The sequence below is a fragment of the Vespa crabro genome, chromosome 20 (genome assembly GCF_910589235.1).
Source record: "Vespa crabro chromosome 20, iyVesCrab1.2, whole genome shotgun sequence".
NCBI lineage: Eukaryota > Metazoa > Arthropoda > Insecta > Hymenoptera > Vespidae > Vespa > Vespa crabro.
Genome location: NC_060974.1, coordinates 4,616,701 through 4,639,691, shown reverse-complemented (window position 1 = coordinate 4,639,691; position 22,991 = coordinate 4,616,701). Strand labels below are relative to the sequence as shown.

At 37.4% G+C, this 22,991-nt stretch overlaps 1 protein-coding gene across 10 annotated transcripts in view; it reads right to left on the bottom strand.

The window, feature by feature from the left end:
- The window catches only part of LOC124431148, a 238,284-nt gene that overhangs the window by 8,226 nt on the left and 207,067 nt on the right, over positions 1 to 22,991 (bottom strand). For 9 of the 10 annotated variants that reach the window (XM_046978661.1, XM_046978669.1, XM_046978670.1 and 6 more), the window contains 3 exons: positions 15,134 to 15,278; positions 3,244 to 3,612; positions 897 to 3,128 (listed from right to left, as the gene is read on the bottom strand). In XM_046978661.1, coding sequence (XP_046834617.1) covers positions 897 to 3,128; positions 3,244 to 3,612; positions 15,134 to 15,278 — 2,746 coding nt within the window. The remainder of the gene's footprint in view (positions 1 to 896; positions 3,129 to 3,243; positions 3,613 to 15,133; positions 15,279 to 22,991) is intronic. The other variant, XM_046978668.1, reaches the window with a different exon arrangement.

Below are 22,991 nucleotides of genomic sequence, written 5' to 3'. Positions count from 1 at the left end.
AAAAGAAGATAAAGGAAGAGAGAGAGAGAGAGAGAGTTCACGATGCACGCGCGAACATTTATCTTCTACTCATTCATTAACGTGTATAAATTTTGAAAAATATCAATTCATTTTTACCCAAAAATATATATGAAACATAATTTCAGATAATAAATTTCAATAGTAATCATGTTTTGTTATTATATTCAAGTAAGAAATACGGAAAAAGTATAGCGTAAAATCGAACACGTTCCGCGATAGAGGTTAAGTATAGTGTCTATAGACGTTAGTGTTATAATTTAATGTATTTTAATAGATTACCATATTTATTTATAAAGAAAATTATACATAGTGCGTTATCAACAATAATTAACAGCACTGTGAACTATTTTAATATCACTTTCTTTATCAATTACACTCTAATCAACAAAGGCCACTTTTACTGCTCGAAGATCACGTACGCCACTGAGCTCCACAAGAAAATGGCGTCTAGTATGGCGCGAAAATAGCGGTTAGTTTAAACGTAACGTCGGATCTTCCGGCGATCTATTTTTCCGCTTTACGAAATATAAAACTTTCGATTTCGCATTGCGACAATTATATAGAAAAAAGTTTTAATGAGGCTAATCTAATGAAACTTGTAAATTCCACGTAATAAAAACTTTTATCAACTAATTTTCTTTTTCTTTTTTTAATATGTAAAATCTAATCATGCACCACTTGTATAAAATATTTTTTTAAAATATATCTGATAAAATACGTCTACAAAACAAAGTTCCACGAAACTTATACAAATCCATGCTAATACATAATAAAACATAATAATTATAATAAAATGTACTTGAAAAGGCATACGTTTTAGCAACAACCATTATTCGAGAAAAAAAAAAAAAAAGCAACATAAAGATGATAGATACCTTGGGTGGTTTTCTTTTCGGCGGCGACTTTCGTTCAGGGTCGCTGCTGGATGAGTCCTCTTGAAGATTCTTCGTATCCGTGGCGTGACCATTAAGAGGTTCCTTATTCGTTGTCTTACGACTTCCTTTTGCAGTGACTTTGCTCTTGTTGATGCTGTTCACTGCCATACTACCGATATTGTAAATGGAATTAACGGCGCTCGGTAAACAAGTCGTCGTTGTCGTACTACTAGAATTCGAGCTTGGCTCGCGTTCTTTGTTATTGAGTGGCTGCGATGGTACTTGAGAAATATTGAGAGGTAACGTAACACAGGAACCACTTCCAACCATGCCTGTGGTATCCTCCGTGCCATCTTCGCCCGAATGCCTTTGAAGCCAAGCCTTTTTCAATTTATGAACAGGATAGCTAGTACTGCTAGGTGGTCTGGGGGCCGGACTTTCCGATTTTTCGCTATCGACCGTGGTAGGATTAGTTTTGGCAGGTGTACCAGGAGCGCTCGGTGCCGGACTAGGTGCCATTGATGGCGCCGGACTTGGTATAGGTGCTGGACTCGGTGCCGCACTAACGTTAGTAGGATTAAAAGAGCTAACGCTGCCGGCACTGGCTGGCCGAACTGAGCCATCACCGCTCGCTGTTCTAGGAGCCGGACTCTCGGCCGCAACCGTACGTTCTTGAGAAGACTGGGTGGTGTCGCTCGGTTGTGACAACAACGCCGCAGTATTAACGACAGTCGTGATAGAAGTTGCGGCCGAAGCAATGAGAGGACTAGGTTCGCTCACCCTAGACAAAACGGGCGGGCCAACGCATTGGAGGGACAATGGTTGTGGTTCTTCCGTTCGTCGTTTCTTACAGACCTCCAAGGAAACCGGCTGTCCGCTAACATTATCGCAGGAAAGTGGCGTTGGAGCTTTTCTCTTAGGTGAACCAGATCTTTCCACTCCAAGATCTAGAGGTTGAGTTTGGAAGTTTGAAGCGGCAATCTGCGGTTGAGCGTGTTGCAACGTTTGACCGGGCTGTTGATGAGGGCTACCGTGATGGGCAGGATGAACTATTGGCCTCGAAAGGGGCGCCGAAGCGGCCGTAGGTGGTGATCCATGAAGAGGTGGTGGTGGTAGTTTAGCGGCTGGCATAGAGCCAGCGAAACCCCTATTATCGTATACGGATCTGCTACTGTGAGCCGGTGGTGGTAAAGGAGGTGGCGGCGCTCCATGGTGATGAGGCACTTGCTGGTAAGGCGAGCTACCGGCCTTCGACGTTAAAGGTATCGGTGCCGCGACTGCGGGCTCCGAAGCCCTGCAAACTGGCGTACCGGTCATTATACCGGAATTTGGCTTGCCGTATATATGCGGTGGCGCCGGACTGCTGACTTTTGGCTTCGAGACGGCCGTAGGAGTGGCATAATGCGAAGTCGGCGAAGCCGTCGGTGGGTGAGGATGCGGATAAGGATAGGACGATTTCGATGTCGCGTAAGGTAGACCAGGCTCGGACCTGCTCAAATAACGCGGCTCTGGCGGGGATGGGTGGGCCGGTTGATGAGGATGTTGAGCATGAGGTGACTGTCGATTGTGCGAATGTGGTGGTGGTGGTGGTGGATGACCGTGAGAGCTTGGTAGTTGTGACGTCGTCGTAGAACCTCCCCCGCTACTCCCACTTCTGTGGTGGCTTTGCGGTATGCTCTTTGCCCCTTGCAAGCCGTCGAGATGATGAAGATGATGAGGACTTTGCGTTGGACTCCTATACTCGTAAGTAGCCTGCTTGTGCTGCGGTGTTACCGGCTGAACGTTCATGTACGGCATCATCTTCGGACTCGGCGAGTGTTGTTGCGGTGGCGGACCCTTCGGTAACTCTCTGCCTTCGTTCTTCACGATAACGGAACTCTTGTGATCGGATAACAAAGAAGGTGCATTTTGCAATACCTCCCTACCATGATGATCCCTTTCGAGTCCTCCAGCCAAGCCACTTTTGCTCGGTAACGTTTTGTGCGCCGATTGTCCGAGCTGTTCGCTCTTTACCTTGATATCGTGCATATACGACGGCTGCGGCTGATACGTGGAATAACTGAAGAGGCTCACGTTAGGTTCAGCCTTTGGAAGCGAACTGTGCGATGGACCCACCACTGACGGTGCTTTTTCGTGAAGACTACCGACCGGCAACGATGACTTCGATGTCCTAGAATGTGCCGGTGGTGGTGGGTATTCGACTTTTCCAGGTACGCTTGATGGTCGGGACACCTAAACAATATAGAAAAGCAATTACAAATGCCATCAAAAGATGGATTAGACATTTTCAAAGGATTAAATACAAGGGGGGGGGGGAAGAAGTGAAAGAAGGAGATTTAAAAAGTACCTGTTGAGCCGGTGGTGCTGTGGCAGCATAATAAGCCGCCCTTTGTTGAGCAGCCACGTGATCTCTAGCCTCGGCTTGCCTGTGCAATCTCTCAGCGACCACCAGGTGCTCCCTTTCCCGTTCCCTTTCCCTCGCATCTCGTTCTCGTTCTCTCGCTTCGCGTTCCTCGCGTTCACGTTGTTGCTGTTGCGCCACCGTTACCGGATGCGCCGCAGTCGCACCGGGACCACCAGGATGATGGTGACCGGCGTGAGCCGTCATTCCCGAATGCGGACCGCCGTGGCTTCTACTTCCGTGTGGTGGGAGTGGTATGAAAGTGTTCCACGCCATCGAGGCCGACTGCAAGTTTCTCTGCGGAATATAAGACACCTACTTCAATCAATACTGCCAATCACTTTCATCTTCATTGGCAAAAGCGATTTACGTGGTTAGACGAGACGATTCGTTCCTTCAAAACGTTACCGATTGATAATACTATTAACTACTCTGCTGATCGATCGAAGATCAATTTATATGCCGATTTTATCCACATTCTTCTACGTTATGCCTTAAGAAACTTGGAACTTTAGACACGTACTATGTGTTCGTATAAGTGTACACGTGTCATCATGTCGTTAAGTTCTTTAATATGCCCCCATCTATAATATGTGCAAAACCCGTTTTCCTCTTGCGCAAGGCGCTCGCAACGAGTTAAAAAAAAAAGAGATTAACGAGAACTCTGTGATCCTCTCTCTCTCTCTCTCTCTCTCTCTCTCTCTCTCTCTCGAACATTCTCACACGTTTTATTCTTTTCGCATAGTTATCGCTCCTCATAAGAAAAGATTATGCAAACGAGCGACCGCACGAATTCAAGGACTTCGTGGTAACTTTGAATTTTACAGGTGAACGTACCTTTTTGGGCGCGCTATTTTAACGCGTTTGGACGTTAGAAACGCCATGCTAATTTTTCACGTTTCAAGGTCGAAGAGAATTTCTAGAGGGAAAAGGGAGGAAACGACGGCTACTAATTGTTAAGAAAAGCTCGAAGAGAAAAACAGCATGCGAAGGATGCTCTCGACTTACGCTTATACAAAAGCGTAAATCTAATTATAACCTCAACGAAGGCTTACTATGCTAATCGAACCGCGAGTGTCAACCCACGTTTTGTTTACCTCGCTGCCGCGTCATCGTTCATCATCGTTGAATACTATGTAGAGATAAGTAAATACATGAGTGCTCGAATGCCATATACACACATCCATCCACACGCACACAGAGAAAAAGAGAAAGAGAGACGATGAAAAAAAAGGGGGAAAAAAAAAAAGAAAAAAAAATTCCGAGCTCTCCAGGCTGAAAAAGAGTCCGAACACAAAGAAGGCTATATAAGGTGCTCGTTAATGCTGCCGAACGAAGCGGAAGAAGATGTATCTAGTCGATTACATAGAAAAATAGTTCTCACTTAATTAACATTAATGTCGGTCGCATTTTTCTCCTATCCTCCTCCTCTCCTCTTCTTCTTCTTCTTCTTCTCAGCGAGGTCAAAAATAGAATTTTTTTTCTTTTTCTTCTTCTTCTTCTTTTATATTCATCAGAGAGGATATATACCCTCGCGGGAACGGACGCTTCCGGTTGATAAATAATGACTCTCAACTGAGTTTATTCTCTTTCTCTTTATCTCTCTTTTTATTTCTCTTTATACCGCTTTTTATGAATTCGACTGCGAAATACTAGGAGTGGAGGAAAAGGGTAAAGCACAACTCGTTCGGCATCGATTACTCCGAGACCAGTCGATCTGAGTCATTCGAGTAAAGTCCTCGAGTGCCTCGTAATCATACGACTGACTATATACGGTATATGACGGTTAAATGCTCGTGACACGATCCAACGATTCAAATATCAAGGAATTTTTATAGACCTGTTAAGCGGTGGGGGAAAGACAGGGGAGGAGAAGGAGAAAAGAGGAGGAAACGATTCGCATATCTCGTTATAAAACTGATTTCGACGAAATCAGAAGTTACCATTGAAAAATATTTTTAGATTAGAAGTACGACTGAACATTCTACGATATTAATTTTTCTTTTATTTTACTTCGCATTAATCGAACAACAAATGTTTCACGATCGATGCAAGATCTATATTTTATGAAGAAAATTGTATTATCGACCGATTATGGGTATTAAATGAAAAGCAACTGAACAAAGTTCTTTCTTTCATCTTTGTTTTTTTAAACAACGATAGTTGAACTCTTTTCTTTTTTTTTTTTTTTATTTTTTTTTTTAATTATGTTATCTGCCAAAGCAGAAAGTTTCATTCTTTTTCTGAGGAGTATGATGAATCGGTAATATGGGGGAAAAAAAAATCTAACGACAAAAATCCTTCATTCAAACGACGAATAGAGATCAGAATTTCGATTAATCGGTCATCGAACGGCGGAGGCTTCGCGTTATTGGAAAGCGAGATAAAAGCTTTATTTGCCGATAGGGAAACAAGCCTTTATCGCGAGTAATAAGAGCGGTAGAGACCCAGCCGTTATCGTACTGATTTATAACCGGATCCAAGCCTTTCTGCCAGGCGTGCACGTACACTCGCAATGTGACATAGAGATCGCAAGCGATATTGTAGAAACGCGATACATCGTCTCAACTTCTCGCAATTCCCTTTGTTGCTATCGAGTAAACAACGATATATATATATATATAATCGGCGATCATCGATCACTTTCGAACCTCCTTCCAATGACATTTCTTTTCTTTAAATCGCAAATCGATTCTTATATAGAAAGAGAAAGAAAGAGAGATTGACTAATACAAAATTATCAAAATGGTATTTTAACTCGTGAGAATTATTTTTCATATTTCTAATTTATTATTTAATTGTAATTGTTTTAAATTCTTATAGACGGAAATATTTGAATTTCTATTTTATCCTTTCAATCGTAATCGTTTTTAATATAATACTTTCTATCATATAGAAGAAGAAAAAAGAAAAAAGAAAGGAAAAAGAAGGAGAAAAAACTGTAAAAGGAAATTCGATACAATAGGATGATTAACGGTATACTTTTAAAAGGGAAGTACGTAGACGTTCGGACGAGAAAATCTAGAACAACGTGCAGTGCGATATCGCTAGTGATAATCAGCGAAAAGCGCGGATAATAAGACGTAAGAGAGATATTAATTATGCATACCTTCGCAACTGCTTCGCATAAGTCGCTCGTGTTATAAGAAACGTATTTTGCGATCTTGTTCTTGCCATCCTTGAATACGTATTTATATATATATATATACCCGTTCGTTCACTTGTTTCTTAGATTACGAATAGGAAGAATTTCCTCTTCCATGAATTTTTCTCTTCGAGGAAAAAGACTAAGGAATTTAAATGACAAAAAAGAAAAGCATAAAAAGTGATAATTATAATGATAAAAAAGTAAAAAGAAAATAAAAGAAATGAAAGACAAAACAGGTGTCCTATATATTCGTCACTAAACTGCAAAAATGAAGCTAAGCTGCGATACTTTATCGCTATATATGAATATATCATATATATATGTGTGTATGGATGTTACGTGTATATATATGTACAAGCACGTATATATATATATATATATATATATATATATATATATATATATATAATTTACGTATATCGCAGAGTTAAACGTATTATTGTCACGGCAAACAGATAGTGAATACGATAATATGCGATAAGAAACGAGGAACGAGTGGAATTGGGCCGCATTCGTCTCTTTCTCTCTCTCTCTCTTTCACACACACACACACTCTTTACAGCTGAGTAGATAGTCTATTAACGATAAAAAGAACGACTGGTATTTACACGCGTCTAATCGCTTAGAAAGACGGATTTTTTATTAAACTCGCGTCTGTTCGTTTTGTTTCGACGAATAAAATGGCACGTACGATAAATGATTTTATAATAAACAAAACTTTTTGCGAAAGAAACATTCTCTCTTTCTCTCTCTTTCTCTTTGTTTCTATTCTTATTTTTTGCATTTAAAATGAAATAGTATTGAATTTCATAAGAAATATTGAAAATATGAGAAAGAAAGAGAGAGAAACAGATAGAGAAAGAATTAAGAGAAAAAGCAAGAGCAAAGTTGTGCTGACAAAGCTCCTCGCTATATTCCTCGAGCATCTTCTTCCTCCTTCTCTTCTTTTTGCGTGTATGTAACGTCGTTGCCCAGTCAGCAAAAAGTAGAAAAGAGAGAAAGAAAGAAAAAGATCTGCTGACTTTTCCGTATTTTCGTTCCTCGTCACGCGCTTCGTCTCATCGAATTGAAAGATAATACCTGCTGAGACTTGAACTATTCGTAAGAAAAGCAAAAAAAGAGAGAAAGAAATAGAAGTAATACTTTCAATCGTTTATCATGGAATAATGGTATATGTAAATGTAACGATGTGTGTACAATTTTGTTGATCGTTGATAATATTTGTTAGATAAATTACATTTTACAATCGGATAACAGCCTTTAAGTAGAACTTTAAACGAAATGAAACAAGTTCGATTTCTATCTAATGCCTTTCAAAATGGCGATTGTGTAAGAGATTTTCGTGTCGAAGAAAAAAAAAAAAGAAAAAAAAAAAAAAGAAAAAAAAAAGAAAGAAACAAGACGAAGGTATAACTTGTAAGACGAGGATATACTATCGGGATGAATTTGTCTTTCGTTAATTGACGTGAAACTTGACCTATCCTCGGTGACTCTTAAAGCCAACTTTAAGATTTACGATAGAAGTTAGAGTTTTAAGTAGGGCCAGCTTTTTGGAAGAAGATCATTAATCTGGCCTTCTACGAAATACGGCAGTAACAGCTGTTTAACCACCTATCATATAATTTTTCTTTGTGTTTAACAAAAAGTATTTTAATACAAAATTTATAATACAATTTATATTAGAACAGTCAAGTTATTAGCTGTAAACAGCTGATAATATAATACAAATATAAAATTGTATAGCGAATGGTCACATATAGTAGCTATTTATAATACATACAGATGTATATTATTATATATAATATATAAAAAATTATGTACTTAAATATGATTTAAATTACTATTGATAAAATAATATATTAGCTATACCATTTATATTGGTATTACATTTATAATTAGGGAACATTAATTTTCAAGATATAAAAGAAAAAGGAAAAAACAAAAACTAATTCGCCCTTTCTCGTAAAAATGACTTTGAAAGATTTTCAATAGTCACTCGAAGAAAAAATATTTTATCGAAGGCCATCTCGAGAGAGATGGCAGGAGGTACGACGTTACATTCGTGGTTGGTTCCTCGAAGATCGTAGGGGCCAGCAGCACATCATTTTCCTTCATTTGCATCGCCACCGTTACTACGTCATGAATTATTTATACTTTCGTATAACACACATATACACAGACCGCACACATACATTAGGACATGGATATAGTGACAGACAGACATACAGACGGAAAGTTGTACACGTATGTACCTATACATTCTCAGAATGCGCTCGTTTACATACTTCTCTTTTCGTTGTCCTTCTCCTTCTCATTCTCGGACTTTCAGCCGCTCGTTATTACACGTTCGTTGGATAAACGTTCTCGAGAATGGCAACCCCTCCTTCCCTTTCTTCCTACCTACCCATCAACCTACCTACCTACCCTATCTATCTACCCCCACTTCGTCTTCCTCTGTTCACTCGCACGACAATTTATTTCCCAATTACGAGGATACGTCACGTATTCCTTCTCTCTCTTTCTCTCTGAGTGCTTTGTGTGTGTGAAAGGTAGGCAGGTGAAAAAGGAACGAAAGGAGGGCAATGTTGAACCATTTGGGGTCCAACTTTCTTGGAAGGGTTTTTAAGGAAACCAGAATCACCCTTCGTCTGTTACAATAGAAAAAGATATTTGAAAGGGAGAACTCATTGAGAAATTGTCGAAAAAGATAAAACGATTCGAAAGAATAAGGACAACGGAATAAGAAAACTTCTTTTGTTATCGCTTTGAATTTACGTGATCCTTTATACGTGGACTTGAACTGCAATAAACCATCTATCTAACCTTTGAATATAGGTTTGCTACGACCTTGGAATACTTGGTGATGCTCGATGTCTCTGAAGATTTGTTGAGAGGATTATAACGTGTGCCTAACAATCATTTAATTTACATATCAGGAAGGAGAGTGAAGAATTTGCAAGAACAGAAATGATCAAACGTAATAATCTGGTGTTTAGGTTATTCCTCTAATTCATAAGTACTAAACTACATTAATAAATTTGAGTTGATCGTGTTCGTCATTACGTCACGTTCAAAAGGGCAAAATCATTTTCTTTCTTCTTCTTTTTTCTTTTTGGTGCTTTCAAACAGTTACAAAGCCGATAAGTAATTTTGTAATACAAATGATGATGAGTAGTCTTCCTCGTATCGTTCGCTCTTTCGAACTAGTGAATGTCGAATCTCACGCTGTACTTCTACCACACTCGAGAGATTGCTGGTGCTTACATTACGTCACGGATAACTGTGAATACGTATGTACATAGTATGCGTGTATGTGTGTGTGCGTGCGTGTAGCATGCTCAGAGCGTTGCAAAGAGGAGTTCACGAGAGGCTGGAAAGAAAGAAAGGAGGCGTGTTGGTCACGAACAGAGAGACGAGTTATGCTCGTAAAAGCATCGGCTTGCCAAGAGAGGATTAGACTCGGTAATTAACTTTGCGCGCTAAGGATTATAGAAGGCGTAGACTACAGAGTCCAAGTTGTAAAAAAAGAAAAAAGAGGAAAGAAAAAGGAAGGAAGACTCCACGGAACTTGTTTGTCGTGTTTGAAGATCAATGGTAAAGGAAAAAAAGAATTCCTGAAGGTTTTAAATATTGGTTACATAGGACCATGTATCAGGACAATCTATACATCAAATGTCAACGAAGAACTTGCCTTTTCTTCGAATTCGATAGACAACAAAAACCATCGAGGGGACCTAACGGTCATTCTTGAGTCATTCTGAAATAAAAACTTTTCGAAAACTCATTCCTCACTTAGTTCGAACCTACGAAAAAAAAAAAAAAAGATCCTATCAATAAGGACATATCAAAGACCCAAAGAACCCAAAAATGCTTTTTATGTCTTCTTATTTTCATGAAAATGTAACAGAGTTTAGAGACTATATTTTTTTTGTCGAAGAAAATATGGATTACTTAAAACATTGGTCATTTTGGGGGATTTAAACCGAAATGAAAAGTTCAGCTGATTATTGTTATCGTACAGCCTGATGATTAAAAAACTTTGGTAAGATTTTTTCTTTTTTTTTTCTTTCTTTCTTTTTTTTTTCCCCCCCTAATAAAAGACAAAAACAAACCAAAAAATGAATTAAATTGATTAATAAAAGAGACTCGCTCTCGGCGTAGAAATATTTATGAAAAGGAAAACGTAATATAATAGATGGAAAGGACGTCGAAGAAAAGAAATGGGGAAGATGGGAGAGGGTCTCTTTCTCTATCTATCTATCTATCTCTCTCTTTCTCTCACAGAACATCGAAGCGAGCCGGTGCTCTCTTATGTCGTACCATGAAACGAAAACAGTCGAGCCCATTGTTGCGTACCCGTCGCGGCGTGGAGTGCATAATTAATGACCTTCGTGCTGCCAAGTTTTGCATTGCAAATGGCGCCTGGAAGGCGCGCTCGCGCACCCACTATAAACGCGCGTGCATGCGGAAAGGACGAACCGTTGTTTAACTGAGAGAAAGAAAGAGAGGGAATGGAGTGGGGGAAGCAGGAAGGGGAGAAAGAGGGGAAGAAATACCATGCAGCTTCGGGACGATGAACAACGAGAAAGTTTCGGGATCAACGTAGACGATCGCATAACTCCGCGTGCCACTTACACTATCGCCCGACCTCCTTTTTTTTCTTCTTTTTTTTTTCTTCCTCGTATCGTTAATCGTCTTTTGCTTGAACGAGATTCCATAATTACGAGCCATCTTACTATCCTTCCTTCCCTGCACCATTACACCTTGGAGTTGAGTTGTTATCGACGTACAATGAATTGTTAATTATTCGGACGAATTCAACTCGGAATCTTTTGTTAGTTTTGATAAAAAGAATCATAATAAATTTCTAATTGTTATCTACGTTGTTATCTGCATTTGTGTAATAAAAATTTTGGCTAAATATACTCGACAGGGTTAAAGAAAAGATAAGAAGAAAAATGTTTCCGCATCATTATTTTACATAGATAACTTTAAGGAACTTCTTTTTTTTTTTCGTTTCTTCTATTTTCTGGTTTCCTAAACGTACAAAAAATACTGACACATATATACCTTCTGAGATGACTCAACATTGATCAATTAATCATTTTAAACGGTTTGTCGAGGTAATTACGAGCTACTTCACCCTTTCAAAGTATTTCAAATCTTTGGTATTTACTTCCCCGCTATCGTATCACCGATCGAATGGTGAATTTTTAATTATTCGAACTAACCAATATTTTGTTCCTAAGAATAAATAAAATTATAATATATTACTGATACTACGTCGTTGACTCGTTTTATATAATAAAAGTTCGAGTAAATGTATTCGACGTAGATTAAGAAGATATTGAAGAAAAACGTTTCCGCGTCATTATTTTACTTAAATACGGTAATAAATCATCTCTTTCTAAACGTATCAAAAATTCTAACACACTTACTTTCTAGATGACTCTAACACCGATCAATTGATAGTTCAGAAGTAATTACTTCGTAATTACGAGCTACTCAACTCCATTTGAAATATTTAATAAATTCTTTGATACTTACTTCGTTACTGTACCACCCATCGGATAGTAAATTTTAATTAATTGATCGAACGAACTAACTCGAAATAATCTTTCCCTGACGTTTGAGTAAACAGAATTATAATGTCTTTCTAATACTAAGTAGTTGACTCTATAGATACCAGAAATTTTAGTAAATATATTCAAATAAGCAAGAAAAACAGAAGAGATTAAAAAAAATGTAATACGCAAGACGATGATGACTCAATCGGTTGCACGTTGAACATTGATCACAATTTCTTTTAAAAAAAAAAAAAAAAAAAAAAAAAAAAAAAAAAAAAAAAAAAAAACACGCAAATACAATAAAAAATACTCTAAAAAAAAAGTACGAAAAACAGAAAGCTTTCAAAGTTAAACGCGTGAACGTTTGTACCGCGAATTAAACTCACCGAAAAATATTTGGCACGACGTTTCTTCGATTTTAATCTTCTAAAAAGTCAGCTTTACGATCCTTCTTCTTCGTAAAAATATACATTAGTATGTTGAACGAGATAATTATGAACAATCTCAGAAGAAATCCGTTATCCGGTATAAAATTTTACACGCAAACACACTCGCAAGATCTCTATGCATTCTATCGTAGTAGACATCACAATCTCAATTTTCAATCTTCTTCGAACCCTCTCGTATTCTCTTTCGTTTCCTTCCTATACACTTTTTTCAAAGATCAAAAAATGATCGATAAAGAAACATCGTCACACAGATCGTATAAGAAAAAAGAAAAAAAAAGAACGACAATGTACGACGGATAAACAAAGTAAAAAAAAACAAAAACAAACAACAAGAAAAACAAGTTAGCTCGATCTTTCAACGACACTCGTCGAGTTCTCAATAATCGATAGCCGAGACTCGACATAGAAAGAAGTTAACGGGAGAAGCGTTAAAAGGCGCACACACGCAAATATGTACGCATGCATGCACACACACGTATACACATACAGTGTCGCTTATCTAAAACGAAGAAACGATAAACATTCGCTGATAAGAGACGCGCTATCGGAATTATCGTTGTTGCGTTCGTAATAATCGCGCGTTTATTCGCTATTTCATCAAGGCGAGAATTTCATGTCTACGATGAGACGACGACGAAGACGACGAGGATGATTATGATTATAATGATGATTATTACGGTTAACTTTGGCAAAGAGCTCGGCCGAAAGTTCCAGAGCGACTGCAGGACATTTTTTGTAAGAAGGCCCAGGTAGGTAGGTAGGTATAGGTAGATAGGTAGGTAGGTAGAGAGTCCTGCTTGGTTGGCTGCTGCAACCTGAAAGGACCTTTCTCTCCCTCTCTTGGTATACTCGCAAGGTGTACCAACGCGCAGTTATTCGGTGAACAGAGTCTCTCATCTCTATCCAATACGATTTTTATCTACACACCTTATATCCATCTTCCAATTTTTCTTACTTTTTTTTTCGTTTTTGTTTTGCTTAATATTCTCAAGCTGTTAGGACCACTTGTGATCCTAATATCGAAAATTTCGTTATCGAGAACATATCGATACATGCACGAGTACGAATCAATCGGTGATAACTTTTTTCATTCTTCTTTTTCTTTTTTTTTTTTTTACATGTATATTTTTTTTATACATATTACATATTTTGTCTTCCTCTTCGTCTAGTAAAAAAAAAAAAAAAAAAAAGAAAAGGAAAAAAAACGGATAATCGAAATAAGCACGAGAACTAATTTACTCCTTGCTTTCATCTTTGACGATATCTACGACCGAAAGGAAGACATTTTAGGTTGAGAACGGCTGTTCCGTATATATATATATATACTTGCAGAGAAGAAGTGAGGAGTGGTGGGAATGAGCAGGGGGCAGGATGAAGAGAGGGGGATATAAAGGGGGAGACCCGGTGCAGGCACAGTCGGAGGCAGGTTTTGGCCGGCTGTCAGGAGCGTAACGCGCACAAAGGGCAGGTGCTGGAATGCATCGATTACCTCTCTTGGCCCCACTACTAAACCTACCTGCCACCACGTTAGTATCTAGTGTCTGGGAACCACCCTTATCTCCCCCTTTCTTTCTACTCTGCGTCAACAACCGGAGCATAGAAAGAAGAAAAAGAAAGCTATCGATGTGTGAGTGTATGTAACAATGAGTGAGGATCTTTTCCAATCCCCATTCTCTCTCTGCTCTTTCTTTCTCTCTCTCTCTCTAACTTTTGTTTCTAAACACAAGGGTGACTCAAATAGGATTCCCCTTTCCTTCGTGAACGTTAATCGAATCGATCCCTTCGAATAATTTTCCCTCGACGAATTGAAAAGTAACTATCGTTGATGGGAGAAGGGGTCTATACATTCGTATGAGTGTATATATGTGTGTAGGTGGATCCCAAGAGAGAGAGAGAGAGAGAGAGAGAGAAAGATAGAGAGTAATACCGAGCCGCTCGTCATTAACCCGTTATACGTCACTGTACTCAGCTCCTTTCACGAAGGGACCAAGGAACGATGGATGGGATAATTAGCGAAGGAAAACGGCACACCGCCCGTTAAAACTCGTCGTTTCCTACTCGTTCTTTCAAGGGAACAAAAGGAGAGAAAGAGAGAGAGAGAGAGAGAGAGAGAATACTAGCAAGTATAATTCATGATATTCGACGATGCGGTATAATCTGTTAAACTTAACGCTCGTTAACGAGCAAGGTCTGTGATTTTTAAACGCTTTATGATGAGGATAAAGAATCTCTTTCTCCTCTTCCTTATTCCTTTTTTCTTTTTCGGTTTTTTTTTTAACGTCAGGAGAAAAAAATCGAGTGCACTTTCGACGCTCATTCCGATCGAATTTAATCGATATGTTAAATGAATCCAAGCGTTTATTATTGCGTATCGGGCCGTCGCTTAAAGTCGAAATGTTATCGTCGTATTTTGTGGGGGTTATCAAAGGAGAAAGAAGAAGAAAAAAAATTTGCTCTCTCAATGACACATACTTATGTGTCCTTTTATCTCTATTTCTCTCTTTTATTTATTATTCGTTGTTGCTCTTATTCATATCCGAAGTTTCGAGTTTTATAATTTTCCGATGTCTATTATTCGATAGAAAGAATATATATATTTTATATCGTGGAACGAATCGGGTCGTTAATTTTGAACGAATTTTGAACTATCGACGATGGCATTGAGAACTCACCTTTTGCTGTGCCAACCTAAGGGACTCCTCGAAATGTTTGTGAACCGCTTGCTCAGCGGCCCTTTGCTTCTCCAGCCTCTCCCGTTCCATCTTCGCCTCGCGTTCGCGTTTCTCTAATTCACGGACTTCCGCTTCGCGGCGTTCCCTGAAAGCAAATAAGAAAAAGAAAACGTTAGGTCAACTACGTTCCAATAGTTTTCTAATTCTAGTATAATAAATACCTTAGGAACAGGAATTTTTACAAAGGGCATATACATTAATTTATGTATCTAATATTATTACTAAAGGAAATTATATTCCTAATTTTCATAATAATATATGAATTTTGTTTCTTCAGATATTTATGCTTTTAGATATTTATAATTTAAGAATATGTGTATATATATATATATATATATATATAATATATATTTTGCCATATAATATTAATATATATAATTATACTATACATAAACGAACATGTAGAATAGGAATAAAATTTTTCTTTGATTCTGAATTGGTGTAATATTGAAAGGAGAAATTGTAAAATTCTAACCAGAACTGGCTTTGATCTTTAAAAACGAAAAAAAAAAAGAAAAAAGAAAAAAAAAAGAATGTACCTGTACTTAACTCTCTTCTGACACACACAGATACACACATTTGTTTGTTTGTTAATTTAACGTAAAAAAGAAAAACAAATATGATCTGAAAACGGGATTGCAAAAATTTGTTATTTTAAATGATCTACGGCCTCATCTTTCATTCCTTTCTTTGTACCGTGTTCTCACAAGAAATAGTAGGAACGATAATAAACGCAAAACTGGTGAGTGTGCTTCCATACGTAGGCATGCACCCAAACATGCGCACGTACACGCATATACATGAACGTCGTGACTTTTTAACAGGCGCGAGAAGGAGATAAGCATTCATTAACGCTTGCGCAAGTTATTTATATGTACTACTACGCTAAGAGCGCACAAGGCGCGTGTTTATCTCCATTCTCGGTCGGCGGACCTTACAATGCACGCGCGCGGAATTCGCGCCGCGATAACAGCTAATAATGTGAGCGCATAACGCGACTTTCGTGTGTAACGCACGCACAAAAAAGAAAGAGAGAGAGAGAGAGAGAGAGAAACACAAATAGACGATATTCAGAAAAACCAGATTCTCGTTGACGTATACAAGAATCGTATGAGACGTATTACGTATTTACGTTTTACGTGACTAGCTTTTCTAAAACATTATACAAACTAATTTTATTAGAAAATATATATTTATATATATAAAAGTGTCTGTGCGTATGGATGTATGTGTACATACGAATATATTAAATGATAGTATTTGTTTATTTATTATTACTTTATAACATATGATATTTATATCAACAACTTGGAACGTCTGAATTACCAGTATCTATAATGCTTTGTATAATATAATTATATACTAATACAAGTCAATAATTACTATACCATATTTGTACTGATAAAAGTAATACTATAACTTTCTATATTATATAATTTTTTGTAGATGCAAAATAAGAAAAATAAAAAATAAATAAAGAAAAAAAGAGAAAAGAGAAAGAAATTGTGATTACACTCGCTTCTAAATTAAAAATTCATCTATCCTCAGAAAAATACCAAATTTAAGCGATTGGCTGTGTAAAGTCATTGAAAATATCACTGTAAAGTCATTGAAAATTCTGTCACTTTCTGATTAGTTTAATTTATTCAAGAGAAAACAAATATCATCATCGTCATCATTATCATTGTCGTCCTCGTCATCATCATTATCATGGTCGTCCTCGTCATCATCATTATCATCATCATCATCATCATCATCATCATCATCATTCTACTCTAATTCGATAAAAGTGAAAGAGAAGATTCGCACGCTCGTTGGTGGCATTAAGGAAGGAGACGCACGTTCACCGCGTTATTTCCTGCTCCGAGAGAGCTTCTCATGACCGACCATAGAATGCAAGAGTTGGTAGTATGGGGGAGGGGAAGTATGGGTTGGAAAGGATGAGGAGAGTGGGAGACGAGGGAACGGGGAAAGGGAACGGAGGGGGAGGGAGAGGAAGATGGCGTTCCGCAAATGCGAGTTACTGCTTCGTCTCTGTGTTACATCGCCTTTCGCGTTCCAAGAAAGCGTACCTCACTTTCTGGAGCTCTGGCATTGCTATATCTCGGAAACTTATGCGAGTCCGCGGTATGATTTTCTTTACTTTTTTTTTTATTTTTATTTTTTATTTTTCTTTCTTAGTAAACTCTCTTCGTGGACCTTGCACACGTTGCGTCAGATTATCTGCATTATATGTGCATTAAGAGAACAGCGAGAGAAAGAGAGAGAGAGAGAGAGAGAGAAATAGAGACAAGTAAAGTCATTATATTCGCTTATCTCGATTTCGTTTCGTGAAACACAACATGAACGGGAAAACCTATCTACACAACTGAGCTATACAACAAGTCATATTTAATTAATTAACGTCATCGCATTATTCAACCACATTATCTATCGCGTAACAACAATGAGAGACGTGTTTTTCTAACAATAAGGAAAGAAAAAAAAAATTGACTTTGACGAGCGATAAAATTGAAATAGGAGGTGATAGAATCGATTACTCGGAAAAAATCGTTTGTTCTTTTTTTCTTTCTTTTACTGTTTTTTTTTTCTTTTTTATTTATTAGAGTGTTAATATCGTCGAAGTTAATGCCCTTTAATTTAATTTTTGTAATTTTTAATTACATGATTATACGCTAGCGTATTTGCGTATGATACGTGTGCCCGAATCTTTCAAGTCCGATATTTCATGTTATCGTATTACAATTAATTTTTAAAGTTTATTTTCAATTCTTCTTTTTTATCATGTCTTATTTTTTTTAAATATAGATTATAATTAGTACAGTATAATTATGTTATACTATTATTATTAGTACAATATAATCATTTCAAGGTTACACGGTATTATAGATATATTCGAAGAATGATGGAAATTTTCCTTTTGTCCAAAACCTCGCTTATTATTTGCTCAAAAGGAAAAAAAAACTAAAGAAAAGGAAAGAAGAAGAAAAGAAAAAAAAGGGAAAGCAAGAGAACCTTTTTATCTCTCTCTCTTTTTCTCTCTCTCTCTCTCTCTCTCTCTCTCTCTCTCTCTCTCTCGAAAATACCGATGCGAGCGCACTGCATCACATGGGGGTCAACGTGACCCTAAATGCGTCCAGCAGGACGCAAAATTACTAGTTTCCTTAGTAAGGTTAATCGCCAGTCAAGATGGTCGAAGGCCGACCGGACAGGAATTCCACGCCTCTTCTTCGTATCCCTCGTTTCTCTCTTTCTTTCTCTTATATACCAACATATATTATATATATATACACATCATACACATACATATACCACATGGGTTGGCTGCTGGCATACACATACTTTTCCGACAAACTACGTATATAATCTTATACAAACAAGTATGTCGTTCTTGTGTAGATGCATATGAATGCATTTGTGTGTGTGTGTGTTTGTGTGCGTGCGAGAGAGCTCGCTCAGAAATCGAGCAGAGACCGGCAGTGCTTGCATGCCAGTCGATAAACCAGTCTGCTATGGGAAAAGGACAGGTTCGGCCTGCGGGTAAACCTTTGAAAAATCCGGTCGCTCTTGCAGCAGCAGACCGGACAAACCGGAGAAAGAGAAAGAAAGAAAAAGAAAGAGAGAGAGGGAGGGAGAGAAAGACTCTCTTACTCACTCACTCGAAGCAACACGCGGCGAATATCACCAAAAAAGGACTTATGCATCCTTCCTACGGGCAGGTCTGCCTCCAGTCTCCTTTCTTCTTTTGCTCATCGAGAGATCTCGACCAACATGCTCTTCTACTTCACCAACCAGATCCACACTATATATACCGGTTCTATGTATATGTGATTATCTCTCTCTCTCTCTCTCTCTCTCTCTTTTTCTGTGTGTGCAAACGCGCGCGTGTATATACTTGCGTCAGAGAACTCAGGACACAAACTGGCCAAGCTCCGACCAACCGACCGACCGACCGACGATGGCGACGACGACTACACTATTGTATCGCGAGACTACTTTTTCTTTATTCTTTATTTTTCTTTTTCTTTCCTTTCAAAGTAGCGCCATCGACCACAGTTCAGTTCCTTTCCTATTTCGGTCTCTCTTTTTTCATGACCTTCGTCATCTCTCGGTTCTCTTTCTTTCTTTCTTTTTTCTCTCCCCTGTGTATATGGAAAATAGGAAGGAAGACAGACAACACGCGCTTGCGCCCGATAGAGGGAGAGAGAGGAGAGACAAGGTTAGTTGTTAAATGTAAAAGTAGAAAGAAAAAGTTGAACTTTTTCAAAAAGTTTCCTTGAAATCCGTCTGGAAAGGAACATTCAAATTGTTTACACACACGACGAATTTTCGACACTGTGTTAGACAGATATTATGTTTACTCTAATCGACGATGATGCTTGTTGTTTGTCTGTCCTAGCTACCTTACTTGTTTGCTCGCTCGCTCGCTCGAGTATTTCAAGATCGTAAATCTTTCGATCTGAGATTGAGAGAGAGAGAGAGAATGTTTCAAGGTCGACACCGATATTAGCTTAGTTCAGTTCTCGAGAACTGGTCGATTGAGAAATTAATTTAACTCTCTATTATAACCGTCGTGTAACTTTCAACTCACATTGTATGTCTACATACATGTGTATGTGCGTGCGTGTGAGTTTTTTTTTTTAATATTTTTTCCTTTATTTATTTTCTTCTCGAGAGTTAATATTCTCTAAATATAAGTTATATTTACAATTAATATAATACACTATTATACACGTACGTAAGATACCTAATATCTATTTTCCAATTTCCTATAGATACAATTTTATTAGACACTAAACAATGGAGTTAACGATAGGATATGTAAAAAAAAAAAAAAAAGAAAAAAAGAAAGAAAAAAGATAGATATAAATAAATATTATCTCTCAGTGTAATCAAGTTAACAGAATGACGATGGGATACTATCCAACTCTCGTTAGAAATTAATCGTCTTTCACACGCTTTATCTTTAATCTCGAAAATGAAAGAGAGACAAAGAGAGAAGAGAAAAAATGTTTTTCTTGCGTCAGAGAAGAGGTTCGACTGTATATATACAGGGTGGCCGGTTTAAAAATGGCTCACGCTTACAACTAGTAGAGCAAAGGCAGACAAACACCTGTCAGTCTCACGCTCCTTCTTTATTCTTCGTCACGTCTTTGTTCCCATTCCCTTCTCTCTTTATCTCACAGTCTGTCTCTTCCTCTCTGTCTACCTATCTTTCTCTCTCACAAACGGTCTACCGATTCTGCCAGACGCATTTGCGGGTGAACGAACATCCAACGCGGACTGCGCCACCGAATAATAACGTCGAAGCCCCGAAGGCTCCATTACTCTTTCGCTCGTTGAAGAAGTCTCGTCTTTTGTATATCTTTCTCTCTTCTATTTCCTTGAAAAACTTTGAATCTAAACTATAATCCACAGAGAACCGGAGCGCCATTTTGTTTCCGACGATTATATATCGAAGAAATAAATAAAAACGATAGAGAATACATAGATGATATATTGGAATAATTTAACTATGTTGGTGGTGCGCGTAATCTAATATATACATACATACATATATATATATATATATATATATATGTTTGTCAACTATGGTTCGTTTATGAACAATAATTATACGTCTAGTTTAAAAAAATCGAGTTCTGTCCAGATATCGCATATCGTAAATATGTAAACAACGTGTATACCACGTCGTCTGATAATCATACGTCATCGACAAGGTCTCCAAGCGTAGCCCGAAAGTGGCAGACAATTGAGTATGGTAAGAGAATATCCGATTACGACTATAACCCGATGTTCGAATATGAAATGATGAATTAAAAATTCAAAGAAATCCCATATATATTGGGGTACAAATTATATATCTAAAATATAATATGTCCAATACGACTTATACCATATCGAATATTAATTTTCAAATATGTGAGTTAATAAATTATTAATGTTGTTATTTAGTTAAAGCAAAGAATTAAAATTTCAAAAATATGTTATACATACTAAAAAAAAAAATTAATCGATAATCGAAATAAATAATTAAATAAATGTTATTGAGCTGAATTAAAGAATTAATACATTGTTGACGGTATACCGTGCACATTTCTTGATAAATGCGTCAAATATGCATTGACCTATTCAAAACGATATAAATGCTTTATTAAACGAAATCTTTTACTAAAAATTGACGAATACAATGGCTGATGCTAGTAAGGTTTATTAATGTGGTAGCAATAAAAATATTATCCCGTATGGAGAGATACTAACAATAACTTATAAATAATTGAATATATATATATATATATATATATATATATATAAATATGTGTGTGTGTGTGTATATAGATATAGCGTTCTACCATTTGTTTTGTTTACAGTAAACATACGCGTCATTTTCGAATAGTCGTTCAAAACTTAATTGACTGTCTATAAAGCCGTTATATTACCAACATAAAATCATACAAATTTAATGATTATTTTTCACGCTATAACGGTTTGGCGTGCACAAGATGAAGACGCTGTCTACCGTCTTCAATGTTTAAAAGATTAAAAACACGCTGATTCACGTTTCCCCCGGCAATAACGTGTTAAAAAAGAAAAAAAAAGAAAAAAAAAAGAATACGCTATACTCTATACAATTTATAATTTTTACTTTAACGTTAACCTTTCACATTTTAACCCTACCTTATGACATTACATTATAAAAATAATTCCTACACATTGATTTTGAAACAATGAATTATGAAATTAAAACTATTTCTTAGCTGAATTAAATAGTTAAAGCTTGAAAAGAAAAACAAAAAGAAAATAAATAAATAAATAAGTAAATAAATAAAAAATGTATTTATAAATAAGAATATAATCTAAAAGTTATACGACGTTAAAGAGTATCGTAGAACGATGGTTAACAAGGATGAAAGGACATCGACCGATATCAAGCAAGTGGAATCACGTGAACGGAATTGAATTTGCTTTCGGAATACACATATACGCACACAGAGACATATATATATATACCTCTCTATATTTATAGGTTACGACTTTTGTCGGTTTCGATCGATAAACTTCCTCTTCTACTATAGTTTCTCTCTAAGATTCTCACATTGATTCACTTCTGTCTTTCTCATTCCGTTTCTTCGTTCGCATTCGTCTGGCTTTGCGCGTTTCTCGCACGGCAAATTAGCACTTGCATTACTACGCTTTCTGCACCGGCCGCCACCGCCGCCGCATGATTACCGTGATTTCTACGTGACGTAATTTTACCGCCAAGATGGAGATAGATCGCTTCAGAGAGAGATAGAGAGAGAGAGAAACGATACGAGATTAATGCTAGTACAAATACAAACCTAAGAAAGTCTGTCTCCTTCTGTCTGTGCAAGAAACCATCCATTACCGATATAGCTTATAACGTTTAGATTAGATGGATATATACATATTCAAACACTCAAATACATAGGACAAAGAGAGAGAAAGAGAGAGAGACATAGATGACGATTACACTGCAGACACACACACACACACACACGTCGTACATATAACGGGCACGTGTCTACCGAATGACGCAGAAATAATCGACGTTAAAAGTTTATATTTATCGATGCACACGAGGAAACTTTCTTGATCCTACGCGAGGATGAACCGAATGGTAATTTAATTGCCACTTCATTATCGCCAGCCAGGTGTATTTAAACTCGCACGATACGTGAGTAGAGAAAAAGAGAGGGAAAGAGAAATAGATAGAGAGACAGATAAATAGAGACAGACAGAATAGTTTTACGAGCAAGCTGGTATTTTATTACGTTCT